The sequence below is a fragment of the Chrysochloris asiatica genome, unplaced genomic scaffold, assembly GCF_000296735.1.
Source record: "Chrysochloris asiatica unplaced genomic scaffold, ChrAsi1.0 scaffold00116, whole genome shotgun sequence".
Taxonomy (NCBI): Eukaryota; Metazoa; Chordata; class Mammalia; order Afrosoricida; family Chrysochloridae; genus Chrysochloris; species Chrysochloris asiatica.
Window position 1 is genome coordinate 9,399,910 of NW_006408634.1, and position 27,182 is coordinate 9,427,091.

General features: G+C 45.4%; 1 protein-coding gene across 1 annotated transcript in view; it reads right to left on the bottom strand.

Annotated features, from left to right (window-relative positions):
* Positions 1-543: 543 nt before the first annotated feature.
* SAE1 (SUMO1 activating enzyme subunit 1) overlaps positions 544-27,182 on the bottom strand; it is an 88,841-nt gene continuing 62,202 nt past the window's right edge. The window contains exons 7-9 of the mRNA XM_006868240.1: positions 19,485-19,629; positions 3,042-3,111; positions 544-636 (exon numbers count right to left, since the gene is read on the bottom strand). Coding sequence (XP_006868302.1) covers positions 544-636; positions 3,042-3,111; positions 19,485-19,629 — 308 coding nt within the window. The remainder of the gene's footprint in view (positions 637-3,041; positions 3,112-19,484; positions 19,630-27,182) is intronic.

Genomic DNA, 27,182 nt, shown 5'->3' on the forward strand with positions numbered 1-27,182 from the left:
CACCAGGCCGGGTTTTTTCCTCTCTAAAGGCACCTGTCTGAATTTGGAACTTTGGTTCCACAAGCGTTTCATCGGGCCTGGGCTGTATTCCCCACCTGAAGTCCCACTCCTTGCTATGTGACATCAAGTAGGGAATAGGTCCAAGGAGGACGGGTCAGGGACTCCTAAGCAACAGGGCGCCACACTGCTTCCTGGTAGGGATTGCTGCCTCGGTCCCTGAGGGCTGGCGGTCCCTGAGGGCTGGTGGAGCAGTGACAGCATCAGGTGCGGCAGGGAGGTGACAGAGGGTGCTTTGAGGTGAACTGTACTCAGGGGAACTGGCAGGTCTGGGGCTGGCACGCAGGTCCACAGCACTGGAATGGGGACAGTCAGTCCCCAGTCCCTTGCTCAGCAGCTGCTGGTGAGCGGAAGGCACAATCTCTGCGCTGGCAGGAAGTGGTGCAGATGGGTCCAGTGGCCTCATTTTCTCCATCCTGAGCTGCCTGTTTGGGGGATGGGGCAGGGGTATCTCTGGATGCGCTAGGGGTCTGTCGAGTCTTCGGCTCACTTGTGGCCGAGGCACTCCACTATCCCACTTCCCTTCATGCCATCAAAGAAGAAGAAGTTGTTGTGAGGAGGGTCCCGCTGAGACAGGGCCTGGGGAGAAAACGAGAGGTCAGCCAAGTGCTTTAATATAACAGGGATACAGAAATGGGGAAAGGAAAAAAAAAGGTTCTAAAAGCAGTCTAAGAGCACTGGTTCTCAGGCGGGGACACCTGGCTGTGTCTGAGTACAGCTTTGGCCATCCTACTCTATGCTCTCGGTCCCTTCTCAGCGGGCGTTCTGGGGCAGCTCAGCCAGCCTCCTGGAACCTGCTCTCCCTACGCAGACCAAGAATCACAGATGCACATTCCTGGAGCAGCAGTGACGTACACCAAGTATCTAAGATGGTGCCTCGCGCAGAGTAAGGCTGTTTGGCAAACGGCAGTATAATGATTTATGACTAGTCTACTGATACAGCTAACAATCCCTTTCAAGGGTGCATTCCCTGGGGACAGCAACTTACCTACCACTGGATGGCCCAGAACAACAGATGGGAAAGAGACCTTGTTCTGATGGGCCCAGAATCCCGGAAATGACATGCTGAGACGTGTGTAACTGCGTGTTTCTGGGGAAAGGGTTTCCTGAGGTCAACGGGTTTTCAAAGAGAGCAGAAATGTAACTAAGAGCCACCACTGAGAGAGGTCACTGCTGAGGCCCATGGCTGGACTGGGGCTGTGGCCCCATGGAGCACTATGCTATTGTTCATAAGGAAGAGGCTAGTTTACAAGCTCACAAACGTACCCTAAACACCCTGCACTCCTTGAACTGAACACCGGGCATGTTTTGTTTCCTCATCTGTAAAATGTGAACAATGACATCCACACGCCGAGTGATCTATCGGTGTGGCTGAGGACGATGTCTGAGTATCTACTATGCCGGGAGTTAAGGATGCTGCTATGTGGCACGTTTGAGAACGTGGCAGTCAGTGCATGGTGACTATAGCACAGGCTCAGTTGCTATATGCCTATTTGAATTAATTTACATTATAACCTACATAATTACATCCGTATTTAACAATCAGCATCAGCTGCATGGACACTGGAGATGAAGCACAAGACACTCCAGGCCAGGGGCAGAGAGGAAGAGGGCAGAACCAAGCTACAGGTTTATTTGGAGTCTGCTGAGATGGGCAGAGAGCAGGGTCAGACCCACAGTGCCCATACGTCACAGAAAATAGGAGGCTTCTGGAGAGGGGCAGAGGGCAGAATTCTGGGGAGGCCAGGATAGCCAGCTCTGCGGGTATGGATTCTCAGCTACCTCCTGGCTTTGGGGCCTTGGATCAAAGGCATGCTTCTCGGAGCTCCCATCCACAGCAGACCACCATGTGGTCCCTGCCTGCTAGATCTTGGTGGGAGTGAAATGCCATCAGGCTTGTCCTGTGCTTGGCACATGGTCAGTGCTCAGTCAAGAGTTGCTGCTGGTACTGGGGGTGCTGCATTCCTATAGCCCAGGTTACAGAGGACAGGCCTGGGAGGACCTGGATCCAGCTGTGGTGTCGGGAAGGCAGGAGAAGACTCCAGGGAACAGACGGCTACGTCTGCCCTCTGACTTCTCTGCTGTTCTCCTCCCTAGAGGTGCTCAGAGGCCCCTCAGGAGAGCAGGGAGAGGAGTGGGAGACAGTCAGCTGGCTGCAGGGTGGCCTGACGTTAACTCAGGGGGAATGGCATGGACAAGAGATCAGGGCACGGGGTGAACACGGGGCGAAAGGTAAAGTGTTTCCCAAACATGAGGAGGGCAGGGGGAGATTCCAAACACACCCAGCAACCAAGAATGCAGAGTCGGCGGGCTGTCTGGGATAAACAGAAACAAGATGCGGGCAGCAGCTGTCCCAGCAGCAGGAAGGAGGGGCCGTGTGAGGGGCGCGGGTGTGGATGCAGAGGCCACTGCCAACCATGGGGCCGGAGCACCTGTCTCGACCCCCTACCTCCATCCCACATGGACAATCCAGGGGGTGGCTCTCAGTGTGTGTGTGCACGCGTGCGCGCATCCACACACAGCTGAAGGTGAGGGTTTGGGGCCAGTGGCCGGCGTAGGAGTCACTGAGGGCACCACCTGAGACAGGGCCACAGAACTCCACTCCTGGCTCTGCCACTCACCAGTGGGGGCAGCCAGCTCCTACCCCCTCAACTAGGGGCCCCACAGCTCCACCTCATGATATGAGCTCATCCAGGTGAACAACACGTCTGCTACCTGGTGGGCTTTCTCCAAATGTCATTGGTTACGACTGCCGCTCTCATCATAGACTACGAAACCCACAGGTGCTCAGGCCCCCCTGTGGCTTATGAACCAGCAGCCTCAGCCAGCGCTCTGGGAGCCATTCTTGGAGCGGCCTCATGGCCACCAGGATGCAGTGGAGGAGGAACAGCAGGAAGGAGAGAACAGAGCAGGGTCTCGGTTTGCCCACCAACAAAGTTACACTGTGGTGGGTCAGCTCTCCTCTGCTCTATGTGGATCTTTACCTTCACAATCTCCTGCGCCAAGATCCCGCCAACTACGGCACACACAGGGGCCATCTCGGAGAAGCAGTACCTGAAAGAGAAGGGGAGTGAGAAGGTACCTAGAGGACAGGAGAGGCCCTGAGTGCAAACATCTTCTGCCCCCAGGAGTCACTCCACAGAGTGACATGATGCTGGCATCCAGCTGTGGAAATGAAATCGGATCTAGGGCTGAGAGAGTAGTTGGAAAGAACTTTGAACTCTGGGAAACAGGAATTGTTTCACGATATTTTCTTTTTTGTTTTTCAGTGTAAGGGAAGACTATATCTGTGCTTCCTAAAAATAAGCTCCTCCAAATATCAGATGTTTCAATGGCCTGGTCACATTCTCTCCATTCTCTTCTCACCCAGCCCGGGCGGTGGGCTCTCCATGTTCCTCTCAGACAAATGGCAGGGGGCAGGCCTGTATTGACATGCAAGCAGCCTGGAAAATGGGGGCCTGAAATGAAAGCATGGGGACAGAAAAGGCTTGGTGACCCACATAGAAAGCAGCTCTTCTAGGCCAGACCACAGCCCTTGGAGGGCAAACTTTAGCAGGTCCTGTCACCTGCTGCTCCCCCATCACCTCCGAGTAGACACATTCCTCCACCACTTCCCACCCCTGGCTGCAAAGGTACAAAGCTGGACAGAGCAGCCAGAAGAAAGGCTTTCCCGAGCAGCCTCGCACAGGCTTTCAGAGTGCACTCTGTAGTTACACAGGTACTTACACAGGTATCATTTTACTGATGAATACAGTAAAGCATGCGATGGCCTGAAGTGCTGTTGAGTTGGTTCCTACTTATAGTGATCCTGTATAGGGTTTCTGAGGAATTACTGGTGAGCTTGAACCACTGAACCGCCGACTTTGCAGTTCAGCGCATTAACCCACAGTGCTACAGCAGGACTCCAATTACCACTAATAGCAAGTACTAAAAAAAAGGGGTAGGACTGGACCCTGTGCCAAGATCAGAAAGCTTGCAAGACTTGGAAAACCATAGTAGTCCCGTCAAGTTCCTGCTCTTTTGGGTTTCTTTACTGGAAGGGTGGTCCTTGATTTACAATTCTACTCTGTTGGATACCACTTGATTTTGCTTTATTTAGTTTTCATAATTATTGCCTTTTATTCTCAGTATCTTCATAAATCTGATCTACATTTGTCTTTTTTTTTTTTTTTGTCTACATTTGTCTTTGAGGTTTGGAAAATTATACACAAACTTATAGCTTCAACACTGGCATTTCCTGCTTCTCCAGGAACACCATTACGTAGGCCAAAAAAGAAGATCATAAGCGTGGTCCACTGTAACTTGAAAGCGTGTAAGTTAGGGACTACTTGAAGTATTAAGTCATCATTCTCTCTGTTTCGCAACTTATCGATATTTATGCTGTTCAATACAACAACCACACATTAGCATAGGTGTTCAGATAATACTTTGAGACAAATGCCTAAATCCAGAATTGTTGGGTTTTGATACTAATTGCCAAAAGGTCCTCCAGAAAGGCTGTTTCCATTTCAGTTCCCTCACTCTGACAAGAGCATCGCATCTACTCTGGTTAAACCACAGAGGCAATGTTTCCTCCTGCTGCTTAGAAAAGTCTGCTACAGAACTCTACCAAAGAAACACTAATCACTCAAAATCCTACTGGTCATAAGACTAAATGTGGGATTGTTCCTTTAAATCAAAAACAAAACAAAAACCCCCCACCTCTATTCATACCTACACAATTTAAATATTCTGCTTTTTTTTTCTCTTAAAAGTTTATCACCTCAGCAAAATATTAGCAAAGTGAATAAGGACCATATAAAAAGGATTACCTATCTCTGAGATAATCTTTAAAACTTAAAACCAAAAATGTCCTCTTAAGTCTTGTTAACACCAAACATAGTGTAGTTTAATTAGTAAACAAACATTGTGCTCTTCTAAGATCTAACTATATGGAGTCCTGGTGTGGCGCTGTAGTCTAATGTGCCAGAATGCAAAGTCATTTGAACTGCAAGGTCGGTGGTTCAAGCTCACCAGCTGCTCCTTGGAAACCCTATGCAGGGTAGCTATGGGTCGGAATCGACTCAATGGCACTTAACAACAACAACATATGGAGTCAAGTTGACAACAGCAATTCACAAGATACACAAGAACTTAGGGGGCAGTGAATTTCAGGTAGTGAAAGAGGAGCACCTTGGAAAAGGAGGAGGATGTGAGACCGGCCGCACAACTTGAAGAATGCAAGCGAGGCCAATGAACTGCACATAGATAGACTATTGAGCTGGTGTCTGTTTTGCTGTGTACATCTGAAGGGGGTGTTATATGCTATGACTGAATGGGCTTTATGCCAGGAATACAAGGTGGGTTTAACAAATGAAAATCCCAGGGTTTTAACTTGGTTCTTCCCAGTTCAGTCACGGCTGACAAAGTGAAACAGGAACCAACTCAAATTAGTGTACCAAAAATCTGGACCAAGAAAAATCATGGATTGATGCTCATTAGAAACCTGATATTCCTCTTAGAAAAAAAGGCAGCATGCTTGCTGCATAGCAACCAAATCTCTTGACCAGCAGAGTTGGAAACAGTGCTCCACTCAAAGACAGTGGCCACCAGTGCCCACAGTCCTGGCAATAACCCAATCTCCTGCATCAAGTGCCTGAAAGGATTCACTATATACCTTTTCCAAGTTCCCCATTCCAGGGCTTTGACCTGTAATTTTTCCCATTCTAATAATCACTCCAGTATACCCACATCTTACAAAATCAGATCTATTCTGATTTCACTATGCTGACCATAAGTTTCATGTTTGAACTGGTTCACTATGTCTGAATTGGTTCAAAGCTCTAGAAAGTTCATCAGCCCGGTACCATAAAGGGCAGTAGCTGTATGATCATCTTAAGCAATACAGAAAAGAAAGGAAAAAAAAAAAAACCCAATTAGACAAAATCACACTAACACTCAACAAACTAGGAAGAGAAAGAAATGACCTCCACTTGATTAAGGGCATCTGCAAAAACCTCACTGCTAACATCACACTTGATCGAACCCCAGTAGCAGAGTCTTAATGCTTGGTAGCTAACTGAAAAGTTCGCATTTTGACCCACCAACCACTCTGCAGGAGAAAAATGAGGCAATCTGCTTCTTGCAAACCCAATGGGTTTCTGTCCTAAAGTGTTGCTATGATGCAATGGCAACAGGCTTAGTTTTTTGGTTAACAACATAACGGTGAAAGACCAAATGTTTCCCCTCTAAGATCAGGAACAAGAGCAGATGTCAGCTCTCACCTTTTCTATTCAACACTATATTGGGAGTTTGAGCCAGGGCAATTAAGGCAGGAAAAAGAAAAAAGACATCTCGATTAGCAAGGAAGATGCAATACTATCTCTATTCAAGGATGACATATCTTGTACATAGAAAATAAACCCACAAAAAAACCCTACTAAAATTACTAAATAAATTCAGCAAGGTTATAGGACACAAGATAAATATACAAAGCCTAATTGTGCTTCTACACAGCAATGAACATTGCAAAATGAAATTAAAGCAGAGTATTATTATTCAGAAAAATTTAACAAAAAAGTGAAAGAATTGTACATGGAAACTACGAAACATTGTAGAAAGAAATGAAGAAAAGATCTAAACAAACACACATCCTATGTTCATGGATCAAAAGATTTAATACTAATATGTGAGTACGCCTCAAATTGATCTACGTATTCAATCCAAGTTCCTATCAAAATTGTAGCTGCCTTTTTTGCAGAAATTGACAACTTGATCCTCAAGCTCATATGGGAATGCAAGGGACCCAGAGAGGGAAAAAAACCTTGAAAAGAACAGTAAAGTAAGAGAATTCACACTTCCTGATGTATCCTAACTGACCACAAAGTTACAGCCAGCAAGACGACAGTGTGATAGGAACCTAAGGATAGAATCAAAGGAACACAACTGAGAGTTTAGAAAGAAAACATCAAACCCACTGCCATCAAGGCAAGCCCAACTCACTGTGGAGGGTTTCCAAGGTTGGAAATCTTTCCAAGAGCAGAAAGCCTCATTTTTCTCCAGAGGAGCGGCTGGTGGATTTGAACTGCTGATATTACAGTTAGCAGTCCAGTGTTTGTCTTGCAGCACCCACTACGATCAAATGATTTTCAGTAAGAGAGCCACGGGAAAAGCATCGTCTTTTTAAAAAGTGGTGCTTGGCCAGATGGATTTCCAGAGGCAAATCCTAGCACACAGTGAAACCTGTGAGAGCTGAAATTTGGCAGAACTGTCTTGTTTTTCCAGGTCTTGCAAATTGTCTGTCTTTGCAATCCTACCGCTTTCCTATCACTTGTTTTAGTGGAAAAGATTTGAATTTTCCTTCTCTGACAGGTTCAAGTTTTTACGTTTTACTATATGAAAATGTACTAAAAATGGACCAAAGCCTTAAATGTTATAGATACAACTATACAATTCCTAGACGTATCACTGTAAGTCTTAGTACCCTTGGATTAGGCAATAATTTCTTAGCTATGACATCGAAAGTACGTGTGACAAAAGGAAAAATAGACAAATTGAGCTTTATCGCAATTTTAAAAGTTTATACTTCAAAGATACCATTAAGTAAGTAAAAAGAAGACCCACAGAATGGGAGAAGCATTTACAAATGACATTATTTCATATGTGACTTTCTGGAGTATAGGTCTCTTGGTAGCATTTGACGACTAACTTTGAGACTGGTGTTTTGAGCCCACCCAGCAACACCTCGATGGCTTCTGTAAAGATTAGAGCCAAGGAAACCCTCCAGAGGCTGTCCTACCAGTCTAACAAAGTGGGCTACCATGAACTGGAATTGATTGGACAGAAACAGGTATCCACAATATATAAAGAAATCTTGCAATTAAGGATAGGCAAGGGATCTGAACAGATATTTCTCCAGAGAAGCTATACAGACACAGTTAATAAACACATGAAAAGATGTTCAACACCACTGTTGTTTGTTGTTAGATGTCATTGAATAGGTTCCAATTCATTGTGACTTTATGCACAACAGAACAAAACACTGCCTGCTCCTGTGCCAACTTCACAACTGTTGCTACACTTGAGCCCACTGCGCCAATCATCTCATTGGGGGTCTTATTCTTTTGCTCTGACCCTCCACTTTACCAAGCATGATGTCCTTCTTCTTCAGGGACTAGTCCCTCCTGAGAATGTCTTAAGTATGAGAGAAGAAGTCTGGGACATCTCAGCATCCAAGGAGCATTCTGGTTGTACTTCTTCCAACACGTTGTTAAGTGCCAATGAGTCAGTTCCAACTCATAGCAACTTAATACAGGGTTTCTGTGACCATAAATCTTTTGCACTCAGAGCTGCTGGTGGACTTGAACCACCGATGTGTGGTTAGCAGTCCAGACTTTACTCCATAGCTCCACCAGGGCTCCTTATCATTATTGTTGTGATTTGTGTTAAGTGTTTTCAAGTCAATTCGGACTCAGAGCGACCCTGTACAGTTTCCAATGAACAGCTGGTTGGGTTGAACCTACGAGCTTGTGGTTCACAGTCCAGTGCGCATTCTACAGCATGACACCAGGAGTATAGCCATACAATGAGGAAAATGCAAATCAAAACCATAATGAGATACCACTTAGCACCCACTAAGGCTAAAATGAAAAAGACAGCAAATAACTGTTGGTAAGGATGCAGGAAAATGAGAACCCTCAGACATTGCTGGAAGAATGTGAAGAAGGCAGGAAAAGAGTTGGGCAATTTCTCAAAATGTTCAACACCAAGTTGCCACACGACCCAGCAATCCCAGAAACACAAACTCAAGAGAAATGAAAACTTTTCACACAAAAACACATTAGCCTGGGGACTTCAGAACCAGAGAGGAAGAGGGGCTCTGTGCTGATGACCAGGGGGTAGGCTTGTAGGATATACCCTTGGATTGGTTGATGATGCATGGAGGGGATTGTAACCATGGCAATCAAAGGATATATGACAGGATGAATGTGAAACTAATGTTCTCCCATGTAAATGATCACATAATTCACACACACACACACACACACACACACACACAAAAGTATGACTAAATTCTAAAAAAAAAACAAAAACCCCAACACATTAGCATTTTCAAAGGCTTTAGTTATTTATGATTGCCAAGAATTGAAAACAACTCAAATGTCCTTCATCTGGTGAAGAGAGCAACTCTGGTATAGCCACGCAATAGACTGTTGTTGGGAAGTGCTGTTAAGTTGGTTCGACTCATAGCGAACCTGTATAGGGTTTCTGAGGAACGGCCAGGGAGTTTGAACTGCCAACCCTGCAGTCACATGCTTATTCTAGAGTGCCACATCAGAACTCCAGTAGACCATCACTCAGGGAAAAACCGGAGGAACTGACTGAGTCATACAACAATATGAATGAACCTCAAATACTAAGTAAGGAAGCCAGACTGGCAAGGCTCTACCCTACACGGAATGGCTCCTCCTTTATGGCATTACAGAACAGGGAGAACTCCAGGGACAGAGATCAGGTCTTCAGCTGGGAGTGGGGAGGGACTGATGGGACAATAAGAGGCACCACAGGAGAACAAACAAGATGGCGGACTGAGTAGACGTACAGTGAGGAGCTCCGTCAGCAATAACACAGAATACAGGACCAAGCAGGCTCAGCGGATGGTGCCAGAACTCTGAACCATGAATAAAGGAATATTTAGAAGGTTGGAAGGCTTATAGCTAGGGGAATTCGTAGCAGAAACAAGAAATCTATTGCTTTCTAATTCAAGACGCTCAGCTGCTGAGCCACCATCTTGCGCGAGACCAAGCAGGGGGGGGAAGTCTCAGAGCAGCCACGGATGCCTGACAGAACCTTAGAAAAAAAGGAGTGGACGTTCTTTTTTCTTCCTATCTGTTCATAGGTCTCTAGCTGTCTACGCACCTCCATTCTGCTGACAAAACGGGATGCCTGAGATAGTGCACACCCCATCCCCACCCCCGGAGGGTTCTACTATGCATGTGCACACATACCCTCGAAATGTAAAGTGAAAGTTTCCACTTAAAACCAAACAGCAGTGCAAAACAGCCACAGCTGGCCCTGAACTGTTTATAACTAGAAAAAAAGTCTGATCAGGGGTTGTGGAGTGGGACAGGCAGACTAAAAAGGAAATACGCTGAAAATTAAATCCTGAGTTACGTCACAACGACCAACAGTGACATCTTGAAATTTCTAAGGAAGAAGAGTGAAAAGGGAAGCCCATCTACTGATCACATCTACCTAGAGACAATCAGAAAGCATAAAAAATACCAGCATACACACCCATCTAAGTATTAAGGCCACAGATAACTCCTAAATATGTCCCAGAAACAGAACAGATGACCATATCAGCACACAAGCTCAGAAATGATATAAAGTAACTGAGGCAAATGAGCTGGAAGTAGACATACACTCCATACTGCAAGATGGGCAGGCTTTGGAAATGCCTGAGAAGGAATTCAGAAAAATGATTATAAAATGTATCAAAACACTATACAATGGAGTTCAGAAAAATAAGGAAGACATCAGGAAAGCACTACAAGAACAATCAAATAAAATAGATACAATATTGGAAACAATTCAAAACCTACAGAAAGAGGTCCAAACGATTAATAATAGAACAGCAGAAATGGACAATACATTGAAAGGGCAAAGGAGTAGAATTGAAGAGATAGAAGCCAGAACTAGTGAGCCAGAAGATAAATCTCTCAACACTACTAAGATAGAAGAGCAAACACAAAAAACAATAAAAAATCTGAAGAAGTAGACGTCTAAGATTCATGTTGGACAACATGAAGAGGAATAACTTAAGAATTATCGGCATTCTGGAACAGGAAGAATCACACAAGCCCACAGAGGAGATAGGTGAAGAGCTTCTGGAAGAAAATTTCCCTAACATCCTGAAAATTGAAAAGGTAAGTATTCAAGAAGCTCAACGAATCCTAGAAAGGATAGACCCTAAAAGACAATCACCAAGACATATTAATAATCAAGCTCTCTAAAATCAAAGATAAGGACAGAATCCTGAAAGCAGGGAAAAGAGAAGTGTAACATACAAAGGCAAGCAAATCAGATTAAGCTCACATCTCTCAACAGAAACCATGCAGGCAAGAAGGCAATAGGGAGACATATATAAAACCCTGAAAGATTAAAAAACAAAAAACAAACAAACAAACAAAAAAAACCTGCCAACCAAGTATCCTCTACCCAGCAAAGCTGTCAATCAAATACGAAGGTATAATCAAAACATGCCAGGATAAACAAGAAGCTAAGGGATTTTACCAAAGCCAAGCCTGCAATGAAAACATCCTAAAGGAAGTTCTGTGGACTGAGAACCACCAAAAACAGACAACAACCAGAGAATGACATACGTGGCAGCACATCCCAGAACTCAATTGATAAATGGAAGAGTCAAGAACAGAATAAAATGATAAGAACAGAGGATCTGGGAGGTCAGTATAATGATCAAAACAATTACAATGTGAAAGAAGATAAACACAGAGGAACAGAGATCCAGGTGGTAAGAAGGTCAGGTAGACTACAGGACAAAACAGACTGTCTTAAATGGAGGGAAGAGTTAATGGAATATAAGGTAACCACAACAGTGGGGTTGGGGTTGGGGGTTTAGTTCAAGTGTTGGGGAGGGCAATACAAGAAGGGAGAGGAGGTGGAAGAACAAGATAGATAGGGAACATTGAGACAGGTTTGCATGGCCTAAGTGGGACAGAGGTAAATAGTGATGCATACTCAACCTTGTAATAACAGGGCTCTGGGATACAGGGATCTAGGCATAGTTTGAAGAGGGAAAATAATGCTTGACTGTCTTATGAATTTCCCTTCCCTACTACTGTAAAACAGACACTTGAGTGGGATAAAAAGGAATGCTGGGAAACATGATTACAGAAAATCTATAAGCTCGTCTTCAGCCTATAACTGACTGGAATACCTAAAAGGGGTTCTAGCACTTGACTAGCGAAATAGGCCTCTTGCAAAGCCTTTGCAGAGTATATAAGAACTTAGGTGGAATCCTGAGTCCCATCCAGAACCTTATAAGGTGGGACATTCCCAATAGCAAGGACAAGCAGACCAGCCTGGAACAGCTAGAGCAATAGAAGGTATCATCTTCAAAGAAAGATCATCAGGAAAAACCCAAAATAAAAATGTCAGCATGACTGGATACTACAAGAATAAGCAAGCTGTTAGCCAGGAAGCCATCAAGGCAAGCAATCAAGTTCCTTCAGGACAAACTCCCCTCTAAGACTAAAACTCAAAGGGAACACACATGTAAGCTTGCTGGTGATCACATTGGTCTGCTGGTGAGTAGAAGAGGGGGAAAGTAAGCAATGAAGAAATGGGCTGAATTCAACCACAGTCCATTGACTTCCTATTGACCTGGAGATGAGAGAGAGAAGAGGAAGGGCTGGTTGGTCCAAAGTGTGGTGAGACCTGGGGACACTTGAGCCCATGGACAAGGACATAGCCACAGAGGGCTAGAGCTGAGAGTGAAACATCCAGCTGATATGAAGTGAGGGGAGATACCTCGCACAAGAACACCCGAACTTGCAAAGAGTACCCATTTGACCTAGCCTTAATAATTTGATAATCAGAGCTCGACTAGAAGATTACAAAAAAAAAAAAAAAAAGTTTGATAAAGGAAACAAGGATAAATTGCTACAATTCGATGAACTCTAACTACCAACAGAGAGGGAAGGAGTCTTCACATCAAGTATCAATGCCATGCCCTCTGTACACAGGGTAGACAGGGATGGGCAACTTATAGACACTGGCTACCTAAAATGAGGGGGTGATAAAGGCCCTAAGTGACTAGCTTACAAGGTTACAAGAGGGTGTTTAGTTTAAGAATATGGGAGGGAAGAAAGAGTCCCCAATGAATAGTTTTCATCTTGTCTAGATGGGTCTGGTGACAAGAGATGGGGATATGATTCGTATGATTCAATAGAGAATAATTGTTACCATGACTAATTGCGACTGTCACAATTGTAAAGGCAGAAATTTTTGTAACAAAAACAGGGATGATCAGAACTCAACCAGGAGAAGAAAGAAGAGGGGAAAAAAGAGTGATCTGATACAATTTGATGAACTTAACTTACACCTATGGATGCAGTTACCCAAAAGAGGGAACAAATGCTTACAGCAAGAAACATTCCACCACCCGCCTCCACACACAGAGTAGACAGAGATGGGCACCTTGGACATTGGATACCCAAATGGGGGGTGGGGTGGGGTGGAGGACTACATAGGCAATAAGTGACTGGCTTACAAGCTTTCAAGAGGGAACCTAGAGCTAGGGGGCATGGAGGAAGGCAGAATCTCCAGTCTAGGCGGAGCTGATGAAATGAAATGCAGAAGGGTCACTTGTGATACAGTGGTGAATGACTGTTATCAGGACTGATTGTGAGGGTTATAAATATAAAGGTAGACATTTTGTAGCAAGGAAGGAGAAGAGCCGAGAGTGGGACCATACCCAGAGAAGCATCGAGGCCTGAGATAGAGGCAGAGACGATGACATGGAGTGATGAAGCGGCTGGGGACTTTGGATCCAGAGAGGGAGAGGGACTGTGTGCTGAAGAATGGGGGGGGGAGTGTAGGGGGCAGGTTTATAGGGTATACCCTTTGGTCGGTTGATGATGCATGGAGGGGATTGGAACCATGGCAATGAAACGATATACGGTGGAATGAATGTAAAACTAAAGTTCTCTCATGTAAACTATCATATAATTCACAATAAAACGTGAAGAAAAAAAAAAAAGCTGAAGTGAATGGAGAGAAATACTGTTAACTGATGGTACATGGAGGGGATTATAATCATTGTAATGAAACAAGGTGTTTGATTTGTTGAATGTAAAACTGATGATCTGCCCTGTAAATTTTCACTCAATCCACAATTAAATCCTTTAAATAAATAAATAAATAAAGAGTATGGACAAATTAAAAAAAAAAAAGAATAAGAGTCACCATAAGGGAATTTTCAGGAGTGATGTAAGTGTTAGAGGCCTAGACTGTGGTGATGGTTATACAATTCCATGCCTTTATCAAAATTCACAGAACTAAAAACAACAATAAACAATCTCAAAGACAGTATCAAAAAACCCCAACAAACACAACTACACAGCCAAAAAGAAGAAATTTTACTGTGTAGAGAGATCATCAGTCCTTGGAGAAGGACCTCATGCTTGGTAAAGTGGAAGGTCAGTGAAAAAGCAGAAGGCCCCCTCCCTGAATGAGATGGACTGACACAGTTGCAGCAGCAATGGGCTCAAACATCCCAATCCCAATGGTATGAGGATGGTGCAGGGACAGCAAATGCTTTGTTCTGGTGCACACAGTGTGTTAGGAGTTCAAGCCGACTAAACAGCACCTACTGATAAACAGTAACAGATTTTAAAAATACCACAAGGAAACAAGAATGAATTTCACTGTACGTCAATTTCTTTAAAAAAAGAAAAAAAAAAAACAAAAAAAACACACACACACACATACACACACACACAAAAAAAGAGAAAATAAACACCACAAGAAATTACACAAATCCAGAATGTGAGATATTCTACAAAACAGCTAGTCTAGACTCTTCAAAAAACAAAAAATACAAAACTATTCTAGATCAGGGGTTAGAAAAACCTCTGTAAAGAACCAGACAGTAAATATTTGGGGCTTTGTGCACCCTATCGCAGTCTCTGTTGCAACTAATCAAACTCTGCATTACAGCTCAAAAGCACTCACATGTGGGCACTCCAATAAAACTTTTCTTGACAAAAATAGGAGGTGGGCTGTAATTTGCCAGTCCCTGTTCTAAATTACAAGTGTTTTGTTCGACTGTGCATGGGTGGACACTACGAGTCGGAGCTGACACAGGGCATCTAACAACAAGAATCAAGAGCAACGATGAACTTAGCTACATGTGAGAATCTCATGTCATTGTGCCCCCCACTCCTACCTTCATGACAAAAAGTACAACAGTCCCCATGCCTGAATCCACCTGCAGAGCATGCCGTGCTCACTCGTTTTCACTTGAACTTCCTGCAAACACTGTGTGGTCCGACAGAATTAGCTCTTCAAGCTTTTCCAAAATTTCTCTCTTAAATCTGCTTCCTAAAAAAGCAGCATTCTTTTTCAGTCACCCTTACTATCAAGGAGTACGGAATATTAAATAAAAATAACAACCAAGATATAAATAACATTTAGAATGAAAGTAAATAAATCAATCAATAGATTACAGGGTTAATATGAGTTGGAACAAACTTGACGGTAATTAACAACAACAACAGAAAAGATACAACACTAAATAAAATGAAATTGTCAGGGTTGTTTTTCTGGGCAGTTTCCATTTTCATCTTTGAGCTTGTTCTGTACTAACTGATTTTTCTATAACATTTATTTATTTAAAAAACATCAAGTTATAGTAAATGTATAATTTATGAACATTAATAAAGTACTTATAAACCAAAAATAGCTTAAATATCCAATAATATAAGGTGTCGTAAAATAAATGACCACGTACCTAGAACATCATGAAGTACAAGCCATGCTGTATCAAAACCCAACCCACTGCCAGAGGCAATTCTGACTCCTGGTGACCCTCCAAGACAGCAGGACTGCACCACAGAGTCTCTAATCTCTAAGGCTGTCATTTTTATGGAAGCTGACGGCCACATTTTCCCACTGAGCGGCTGGTGGGTTCAAACCACTGACCCTTCCAGTTAGCAGCCAAGCTCTTAATCACTGTGCCACCAGGGCTCCTTAAGAAAGGATATGTTGGTGGTGTTGTATAGGCTTTCTGAAGAGCAGCTGATGAGTCTGAACTGCCGATCTTGCTGTTCACAACAACCATGCGGACACGTGCTTATCCTACAATAACACACCAGGACTCCCAAGAAAGTATACGTTGTTGTTAAGTGCCGTCAAGTTGGTTCCAACGCAGAGACCCTGGATAGGGTTTCTGAGAAGCTGGTGAGCTTGAACCATAGACCTTGTGGTTCAAACCAACTTTGCATTCCAGCACATTAACCCACAGAGCCAGACCAGAACTCCAAGAAAGAATATACACAAACAGGTTCACACCATAATGAAAACAGAACACTATCACAAAGAGTAAGCATAGTAAGATCCCATTTCGATACTTGTAAATGAAAAGTTTGAGGCTAGATGCAAATGCTACTTCTGAATGGTGGGGTTCTGGGCAAGCCTTTCCTCCCCTTTTATTTACACTTTCTGGCAATAGGCACCTGGTACCTTCAAAACCAGAAAAGCATTAGAGTTCTTGGAAAAGTGAGTCCACCGAAGTCACACACAGGGTCGCACAAGTATATTCGGAAGATGATGGGAACAGAGGCTGGTGCACGAGCTCTCTCTGAGGAGGTGACAGGCAATCTGCAAGGGATGATGAGTTGCCCAGACAGACTTCAAGAGGCGGCTGAATGCCTCTTAGTTAAAGGGTGCTCAAGAGGGAGTGCTGGAGCGCATGGGGCGCATGGGGCCTCGACTCAGGGAAGCGGGACTCAGGGAAGCGGTGTCTGCAGAGAGCAGGGCTCCGAAGGCTGGACCTTCCTCTTCTGGGAAGCTGTCAGTCAGGTAGTTCTTCACACTAAGTGCCCAAATGAATCACTAGGCTGCACACTCACGGACTGGCGCCTGTGCCCAGCTCTGGGAAGATGTTGAGGCTGTGGACACATTGATGGCCAGGTAGGGCCTGTTGGAAATGAATCCCTGGGTGACCTAGCCCTGCAATGCTAGGAAATCCAGACAGCAGCACTTACTTCTCACTTGCTCTCCCCTTTCCAGAGCTAGCCTAAAGGGGAGCACATCCACAGTACCATGTGCCCTGCTCACACACTGCCAACTTCCCAAAGCACCTCCCCACTGCTGCCAACACTTTTTGCTCCTGGGTTCTGTGGGGGATGGTTCAAAGACTCCTGTTGGTCCTCATTAGCAGTGTCAGAGGTTCCCAAGAAGAAGTGAAGAAAGAAGGGACGAGGAAAAGAAGTGAGTGCAATCAACGGAATTGCTGGAAACAAACAAACCGAGTTTCCCAGCGACCAGCACACAGGGAGCTCTGCAGCAGGATCCTGGCCGGTCACTTAATAAGATCTTGGGCCAGTGATCGTATTTTTCTGAGTGCCTCAGTTTCTTCATTAGAAAACGGGAAAATTATTATACATACCTCAGGGGCTTACTGGGTCTGAGCATGTAACCTACAGAGACTCTTCGGTAAATGGTGCAATTATTAGCTCTATAACCATGAGTGAGTCACTTAGCTTCTCTGATCTGAGTTTCTTCATCTATAAATTGGATTGTTTGGAAGATTTTGGATACCATGTATACGAAGCAATGAGCTTGGTGGATGGTACATAATATTCACTCAATTACTTGTAGCTTTCACTATTACACTACTATCCAAAAGGTTATCAATGGCTAATTTCATTTTTTTTTGGCGGAGGGAAAATTATCAGGTCCTTCTTCCTGGACATTCTCAGTCTGGAAGTTTGGTCTCATTAGCATGTGAAAGCTGAACAATAAATGAGGAAGACAGAAGAAGAATGGATGCTTTTGAATGACAGTATTGGAACAAAAAATATTGAATATACCATGGACTGACAAAAGAATAGGTGACCTGGTAGCACAGTGGATTAAGCATTGAACTGCTAACCCAAAAGTTGGTGGTTCAAATCCACCAGCCGTTCCACAGGAAAAGATGAAGCGTCTGCTTCATAAACTCAAAAACTCTACAGGGCAGTTCTACTTTGTCCTATCCAGTCACTGTGAGTTGGAATTGACTCAAAGGCAGGTTGTTTTTTATAAAAAAGACAGAACAAGCAATCTTAGAAGAAGTACAGTCAGAAAGTTACTTAGAAGCAAGGATGGCAGGACTTTGGACAAGTCCCTGGAGAAGGACATCATGCTTGGTAAAGCCAAGGGTCAGCTCTTCCTCAGTGCAGTCTACAGAGCAGCTGCCATTTCCTACCAAGCATCATGGCTACACTGAGATTCCTGGTGAAGCCCAAGATGGTTAAAAAAAAAAAAAAAAAAAAAGACCAAGAAGTTCATGCGGCACCAAGCCAATTGTTAGGTCAAAATTAAGTGTGATGCAGAGGAGCAACGACAGGGTGCAGAGATTGATAAGCCAGCTCTTGATGCCTAACTCTGGCTATAGGGGCAACAAGAGGACAGGGCAGAAGCCGTCCAGCAGCTTTCCAAGTCCGTGGGGCACAATGTCCAGGATCTGGAAGTGCTGCTGCTGTGTGGCCACCTCCCAATGCTGGAAGTGTGTCGCCGTGTCTCCTCTCAGAACTGTGAAGCCATCATGGAAAGAACAGTCCACTGGCCATCAGTCACCAATCCCACGGACAGGTGGTGCAGAGAACATGAAGAGACAGCTTGTACAGAAGTTTTATTTGTACTAAATCAAACCATAAAAACTCAAAAAGAAAAAGTAGCGGGCCAACGAAAACAACCGCCAACAAAATAGACTAAGGCAACGTGGCTGCAATGGCCTCACACCTCACACCTCACACCTCACACCTCACACCTCTGAGGATGATCAGAACCAGGCAGTTTCATTCTGCTTCACACAAGGTTGCTATGAGTTGGAACTGACTGGACAGCACCTAACCACTACTTCGTTATTACGGCTACAACCTGGTGGCAGAGTGCAGCAGACTTTACAAAGTCTCCCAAAGGAAGGCTGGAGGGAGTAGAGAATCCCAGTGCTGCTCTAAAGGGGCCCAGGACCTGGTTCCCCCCTTGGACCTCTCTACCCAACACCTGAACTTGTCTGTGCATCAGAGCAAAAGACGGCTGGCCTGAGTGAGAACATCCCAGGCCCCATGCTGAGACATTGCTGGTGCTATAAACTGACGGATCACATAAGGAGGGCAACATGACCACCCCTGCCAAACAAAAACCACCTCCTTCAGGCGCAGCATCCCCTTTATCTAGTCACTAGCCTATGGACATGACAAACACAAGGTTACATATGCCAGCAGGATGTAACAGCAATGCCTGGGCATGACTGAGGTGGCAGGGACCAGGTTGTCAGCTACAGGTATGTCACATGCCAGAGTACACAGAGCTACCAGGAGAAGTGGGGAAGGTGGAGTAGCCTGAAAACCTCCCAAAGAGTATGGGAAGTAAAAGGAGGAAAGGGCAGAACACGAGGTAGATTTACATTGCTTGAAATTTAAAACCATGTGATTATAAAACACATATTTTAAAAAAACAGACCCTGTAGCTCTCTGTGGTTTTCATACATTGGCACACCAACGGACAGGCAAAAGCCTATGGGAGCTGGCCAACTGTGACAAAGAGCCTTCTTCTCAGGGGTTGGGTCTTCAAAAAGGATTTTCCCAAAACGGAATCAGATACGGAAACGGGTGTGTGTCTATACAGGCTAACCTGTGATTCATGTGGAGACCAACCTGACAAAGTCCTCGGGAAGCAGGTTAGGACTGACTCCCAGAGAGTCAAGCACATCATTTCGAATCTGGAGCAGCAACTCAGAATCTTCCCCACAGGTATCAGAACTGGGGTCTCTCCCTTTATCTGTGCGGAACTTCAGGAGCACTGGGAAGAGGAGAGAGAAGGCAGATTATATAGCATGTCTTTATACAATAACACTTGTAGATGCATTAGAAAGTGATATGCTAATTAAACTGTGGGACACTTACCATAAACAGAGAGGCAAGTAGCTAACCACCAGATGACTGCTAGGAGCTGTGAGCAGCTCACAGAGAATCCAACACCATCTGTGGGGCGGCCTCACGTACGGCTTCCTTGGGGAAGCAACTACGGATGGAGGGTTTGTGCAAGTTTGTGTGTGTGTACGTGTGAAAGTGTCTGTGTGAGTGTGTATATTTGAGTGCATGCGTGTTACTGTGTTTGTATATGTCAATTTGTGCATGTGAGTTGGGGGTGTACATCCAGCAGAGGGCAAAGGCACATCTCTGACCCAGAAGAGAGGTCAGGAGCGAAAGGCATGCATTCCAGGCAACAGATCAAAGGGCTGTTTCCGCCAGAAAGGCTAGCCAAGTGCTCACACTCATCAGATGGGTGGGTTACTATAAACAAAACCTCCCTTCATACAAGAACTGTTCTGACCTCAAAAATGGATCTTGCGTTTTGACTACGAACCAAAGGCAAGGTTCCACTGCTGGCTGGGAGTCAGCCCTACTGTGGAAGAGAAACCTAACCAGACTAGAACTCTGAGCACAGCAGACACAGGCAAGAGCAGGATCGGATTTGTCAACATACAAACATGTTACACCGATACTACACCTTTCCCCCGATGGTTATCGCCAAACAGGGGACAGTCTTAGGTCTGTCCCTTAGGCTAATGCTCCTACCAGATCACACAGGTGGAGGTTTACACACCAGAGCTGGCAGGGTGCTCTGGGACCAACACTTCATACCTTCCAGTTTGTCAAGTATTTCACTTAATCCCCAAGTATTTGCAGAGTGAGCACATGAATGTATTTATCAAATTATAATCTCTAGGTGTGGTGCTATATAATAAGCACTGGACCACAATGTGGTCTGCAACTGCAAGGTCAGTGGTTCAAACTCACCAGCCGTTCCTTGGAAACCTCATACAGGGTCGCTATGAGTCAGAATCAATGGCACTTAGCATCAGGACAAGGGATTTCTTCCCACAAACTAAGGTGGGATGGAAACCGAGGCGACTGTTGAGGTTCTTTTCAACAATTTTGGCCATTCCAGTGTAAAGACTCACTGTTTTAAACAGACTCACAGATCATTTTGGTGATGGGTAGCCACTCTACAACGAGCACAAATCAATTCGCTCAAGCAGTACTCCAGCACCTACTACGGCTCAGGTCGACCCAGGGACTAGAGGTACAATGCTGAGTGAGCAGGTGACGGCCCAGTGAGGGACAGATTAGGAGGACAGGGTACTGAGAAGCCAAGCAGGCAGACACTCAATGGATAAGAAAGTTATCCAAGTGGATCCCAACCCATAGAGGCTCAGCATGCATTTTTGCTTTCTATTGGAGATGATGCAGTGGTTGGAAGTTTGAAAGGTTAGCAGTTCAAACCCACCAGGTAACTGCGTGGAGGAAAGCTGTGGCCATCTGCTTTCACAGAGATCACAGTCTTGGAAATCCAGTGCAACAGTTCCTCTCTGTCCTGTAGGGCTGCTATGAGTCAGAATCAACTTGAGGGCAGTGGGTTGGATTTTGGTTTTTGATGTTTTCCTGAGTCAGCAAAAAAGAGGAAAGACTCCCAATGAGACGGACTGGCAGTGTCAGTAGCAATGGGCTTATTCTCACAGATGGTAAGAATGGTGCAGGACCAGGCAAATGTTTTGTTGTGTTATGCATAGAGTCGCTATGAGTTGGAACTGACTTGGCACCTTAACAACAACATGTTTTCCTGGTGTCAAGGTCTGAGATAGGGACCCTGCTCTTGATTTGGGGGTCAGCCTTCACTTGCTTGGTACAGGGTTCTGCACTTGGGAATTATGGTTTTTAAAAGACTCCCAAACACCTGTTTGGTAAACTATTTGTTTTCTGGACTTGTTACTCTTCTCTCTTTCAAGAACACAGTTCCTGGAGTCCTCGGTTCTACCTGACCAAATTAGCCGTCAACTCAGAGTCCATGTTGCAGATTGCTGTCATCCAAGCTTGAACTTCTGACTCTGCGCATGTGCTGTTGGAATTCCAATTTGCAGTAGATACATACACTCAAGTAAGCATTTGTGAGTCTAAACCCAACCAAGCCAGCCCACTGCTGTTGAGCCTATTTTGACTCATAGTGACCCTGCAAGACAGCTGAATGGCCCCATAAGGTTTCCAAGGGTGTCAACTTTATGGAAGCAGACTGCCTCAACTTACTCCTGAGTGGGTTTGAACTATCAACCTTGTGGTTAGCAGTCAAACCCTTTAATCACTTGGGGTCCTTCATTTAGGAGCTGTTGTTGTTGAGTGCCATTGAGTCGTTCTGACTCATAGTGTGACCCTGCACAGAGTTTCCAAGGAGTCGGGTAAGAAAACTGCTACTGTAGTATTTGGAGCACCTCCTTTCCAACAATGTTCTGTAAAACAAAGGTACGGAAACCGGCTAGTTCATCCGCATGGAGGATCCTGGGGTGAGCTACAGAGGACGCCAATTGCCCTTCTAGTCAGTCACTCCCCAGAGGACACAAGAGACCCCTGTTCACAAGAGTGTTTCCTGAACACAGGTTACTCGTGCCCACAGTCCAAGGTCCAGGCATGGCTCGGTGACCACCACGCAGAAACAAAGTAAGGCTGCTTGTCAGCCACCAGGTGGAGGCAGCAGCGACAAGAGCTCCACACTGGCTGCATCCAACACCATCCTCTACATTCTGGCTCTGGGGGAGACTGAGAGGAGACGGTGCTTGGTTAGCCCTCCCCATCAAACTTTCTATCCTCAGGTTGAAAAAGAGCTCCTTGAGCCAAGCCCAGTCCATTATGGATAATGGTGCTAACAGCAGACTATGCCCACTGACTGCCAAGTGGTGGCACCAGCACTCATTCTATCTTAGTTGGTGGGCAGGTACTCTGACTCTCAATTTTACAGATGAGGTTCAGAGTGAAGTTCAGAGTGGTTCAGGAAACTGTAGTAAATAGTGGAGCAAAGATGTAAACCCAGTTCTGGCTTCAGACCATACCAGCGCCACGAGAGCACCATGAGACCAAGTGGCCCAGCCGTGGGCTCCATCTACTTGACCACATTCGGTGTGTTGCACTTTCTAGATGGGCCCTCCCCACACTCTCATCTGTCCATTGACTTTAAGTTCCTCTTTCAGCACATGAAGGAAGTGGGGGCAGAGGCCATATCAAACCTGGCCAATCAAGATTCAGCGTAGGAGCAGCCTCACCTCAGAAAGCAAGACTGCACAACAAGACAGTGAACAGGTCACAAGCCCGCTATATCCTTGGGCCTTGCTGGCTCCTGGGGCAGGCTGCCTGGACAAGGGTCGGGCAGGCTGGCACCATCTAGATATCTCATCAACCACATCTGAAGTCCTCTCAGGGCCTCTGGGAAGGCAGCCAAGCTGGCCAGCCACTTCTTTGCAGTAAAGCAAACAAGTGCTATTTTCATTCTTTTTCTGAATGTCAGCACTCGAGTTCAGAGGTGGATAGGAGGGAAAAGCCCATGTTCTAGACAGGCCTCGGCCTCAGAACTGACCTGGGCCCCTGACGAGTTTGTGTTTATTAAATTCTTCTCTTTATTCCACCTCTTACCCCTCCCTGTTGACTCGGCAATTCTGAGGAACACCTCCCCAACAGTCAATGGGGCCATTCGACCCTTCTGTCTCGATCAAACACAGGGATGAAGCGCTGCGATGCCCAAAGACGACTCAGAACACAGTATCAAAACACAGCACAAAATTAAGAGTTCCAAACATGATTAACTTTTATCTGAACCTTTTCATGAACTCAGGCTGCTTAAGTCAAAGGATGGAGGAGGTTGGAAGGGAATATGACATTCATAGAAGGAGATGCAAGACTAGTCAAGGCCTCAGCCTTTGAAGAGGTGAAACCACACACGCTTTTCCTGCATTTAAAAGAAAAGCTGTGCTTGCTGTGTCCACGTGATTATATTCCTTTGAAAACAACACAACGAAATGATACACTAGGAGATGGAATTCACACCAGATTAATGCTGTGGCAGGGGTCTGGAAGCAGTATTATTTATTAATCACTGCATTTCTTTCAACAAATGTCTTTAAATCCTGGGATTATATTTAGTATAATCACTCAGGCCATTCGAAAGCAAACCTAGCTATTTTCTTAAAAAGAAAATGAAAATGGGTAAAAGAGGGGAAATAATGTGAAGATGCTTGGCTGTCTTTTGAATCTTGGTTTCCCTTGTATACCATTATAAAATAGACACTTGAGGGGAAGAAAAAGGAATAGCCAGAAATATCACCATAGAAAGCCTGTAAATCCACGTCTTCTGCCTATAACTGATTGGAATACTTAAAATGGGGCTACAACTTGCCCAGTGAAGGAGGCTTCCTGCAGAGCCTCTGCATTGCATAATACCATAGGTGGAATCTTGAACCCCATCCAGAATCCTTTGAGGTGGGAAATTTCCACTTGAAAGGATAAGCAGACCAGCCTGGAGTGGCTAGAAGAACAGAAGATACTTCTTGTAAGAAAGACTGACAAGAAAAATAAAAAACAGTAACTGCAGTCTGACCAACTGCTACAAGAACAAGCAAGTTCCTTGACCAGAAGGCATCGAGGCAAGTGGTTAGGTCCCCTCAGGGCAAACCCCATTCCAAGACTAAGACTCAAGGGGAATACACAAGCAGACATGCGCTCTGACTGGTGACCACGTTGGTCACCGATAAGGGGAAGTGATGGAAAAACAGCAATGAAGCTGTGAGCTAAGTTCTACCACGTTCAATAGACTCCTGTGAACCCGGGTGGAGACCTAGTCGGCCAGCAGTACGGCAAGACCTGGGGACTCCTGGGCCCAGAGTCAGTGACACAGCCACAGAGGACTAGAGTGGAGAGTGAAGCATCCAGCAGATAAGAAGTGAGGGGATATGCACAAGAACACCCACACTTGCAGATAATACCCACTTCACCTGGCTTCAATGACAGGATGATCAGAGCTCAACTAGAAGAAGAAAGAAGAGAAAAAAAAGAGAAATCTGATACAATTTGATGAACGTGACATACACCTATGGATGCAGTAGCTCAAAAGAGGGAACAAATCTTTACAGCGAGGATCATTTCCACCTAATCGATACACAGGATAGACAGGGATGGACTCTGGCTATCTAAAATGGGGGTGGGGAGGTGGGCTACAAAGGCAAGAAGTAACTGGCTTACAAGCTTTCAAGAGGGAGCTCAGATCCAGAGGGCATGGAGGACAGTAGAATCTCCACTAAGTAGTATCCAATCTGTCTGGGCAGGGCTGATGAAAGACGGGGATAGGTCTCTTGTGGTACAATAGTGAATAATTGCTATCAGGACTGACTGTGAGAGTTGGAAATGTAAAGGTAGACATTTTGTAGCAAAAGGAGGAGAGTGGTTGACTTTGCACTCCAGGAGCAGAGGTTCCTGGGACCATCATCAAGGGAGAAAAGAGGAGCATGGGACTCTACCCAAAGAAACAGTGACGCCAGAGATGGATGCAGAGACAATGGGGAGATGGGGCCGCTAGGGACTCTAGACCCAGAGAGGGAGACGGCTTGGGGTTATACCCTTTGGTTGGTTGATGATGCAAGGCGGGGATTGTAACCATGGCAAGGTTAATGATATACAATAGGAAAAGAAAATGAAGTCAGTGTTGCAAATGAGCCCTCACATAGCTGTAAATCCTCAGAACGGTCTAGGTTTGTCAAAGAAGAGCCACAGAAACACAATCTCTCACTTGCCTGATGAGGTCTGAGGTGTTCCTGAGATGGGCACCCTTGCCCCAGTCCCCCCAGACCTGCTAGCTCACTGATGGAAGACTCACTGTACCTAGGAGAGGACTGGAAATCTGCTCCACTCATGGGTTGTACAAACTTCCAGGAAAATCCAGAGTTACCTTCTTGGCCAATAGCCAGTTTTCTAAGGTCAAGTTCTGAGCTCTGGGCTTGGTGTTTTCTGAACATCTAATGCATACCTACTGAGCTACTTTCTGACAGGCCTTGTGCTGAGCTGTGAGAGGGCTGAGTGGCTACTCTGTTCTACCTGACCAAACCTCTACGTGAGGCAGGAGACCATGGTCTGAGAGGGTATGATGGGGTGGATAGATGGAGTGACCTCAGAAAGTAAACCAGGCTCTTACCATTGGGCAGAACCACCTGAGTCCTCACTGTCCCCAGTCCCCAGGATGTGTGACTCTGACCATGATCTGGGTCCTCAGCATGTACCAAGTGCCCCTTCTAGGCCCAGCCAAGTGTCTATACTGATGCGCTCAAGGGGTACAGCAACCAAGTGCAGGGCTCCAGTGTCCCATTGCCTGGGCTGGTACCCCTGGGCTTCTACTTACTGTGATGGTGACCAAATGATGCCAAGAGAGGCAGGAGCTATGTCCCACCTTTGCACTTCTCACCCATGGGCCATTCTGCACCCTTATCCTTCAGATGCAGTGACAGCTGTAGGGCTTTCACCTGGTTTTCTGCACTCTTGAGGACAGGCGTGGTACACTGGAGATCTCTGATTTCTTTCCCATCTAACATGTTTATAAGTACTTGGTAAGAGGCTTTGAGGGAGGAGAGCTCCTCACAAATCCAATGTACCAGGCCTCCTGCTGTACTACCCTGACCGAATGTGGCTCTCCAGATACTCAGGAGGAGGGCACTGCTCCAGCCCACACAACTCCCTTGGTTTACCTCACACACCCAGTTTTCTTCTGTAACCCAGCAACTGAAAGCACAAGTGTGCATGTGTGTGAGTGTGCAAGCATGGGTGCAGGTAGGTGTCCCACACGCAATTTTTGAGTACATGCTCTGCCCTCACTCTGGGCAAAGTGGCGCTGGGATCCTTTAGGTGACCCAGAGAGCCCAGGTCCTGCCTTTCCCATGAGGATCTCCCCATCAACACAGGGCATATTCATTAGTTCCTGTCTGTCATGGAAGCCACACAGAACTTAGATCTTTTTCTCCAGAAACGGCTCCCCTCAAGAGGCCTCCTCTGAAATGCCCCTTGCTGAGTTCCAAATACTGGCCACCCTTCCATTTCTCCAAGGAAACCTGGTCTATGACCTCAAAACATAGCAGCTCAAAAGAGGGAAATGAAGATGGCTTGTGTCATTTACATCTTGCTCTCGACGGCCAGATGAAAAGTTGTTGACGGGGAACTGGAAAGTCTGATTTCTCAGAAATGACCTCAAAACTAGATGCCGTTTTTGCCTATCAAATTAGAGACTGAGATTACTGAACACAGAACACAGATAAAGGGACAGGAGGGGGCACAGACACTCTCATAGCTGAGGGGAGTAAACACTGTTTACTCTGAGTAAATGCTGTGGAAATGCAGTAACAAGGAGCCTTAAAAAAGGCCATGCTCCCTTACCATTGTAATGAAGCTTTCACAAGCAAATCAAATGATGTACAATCATGTGTCACTTAAGCCTGGTCCTGTGTTCTCTTTGGGCATCTTCAACAAGTTTTGTGCCTTAGAAGTGATTGT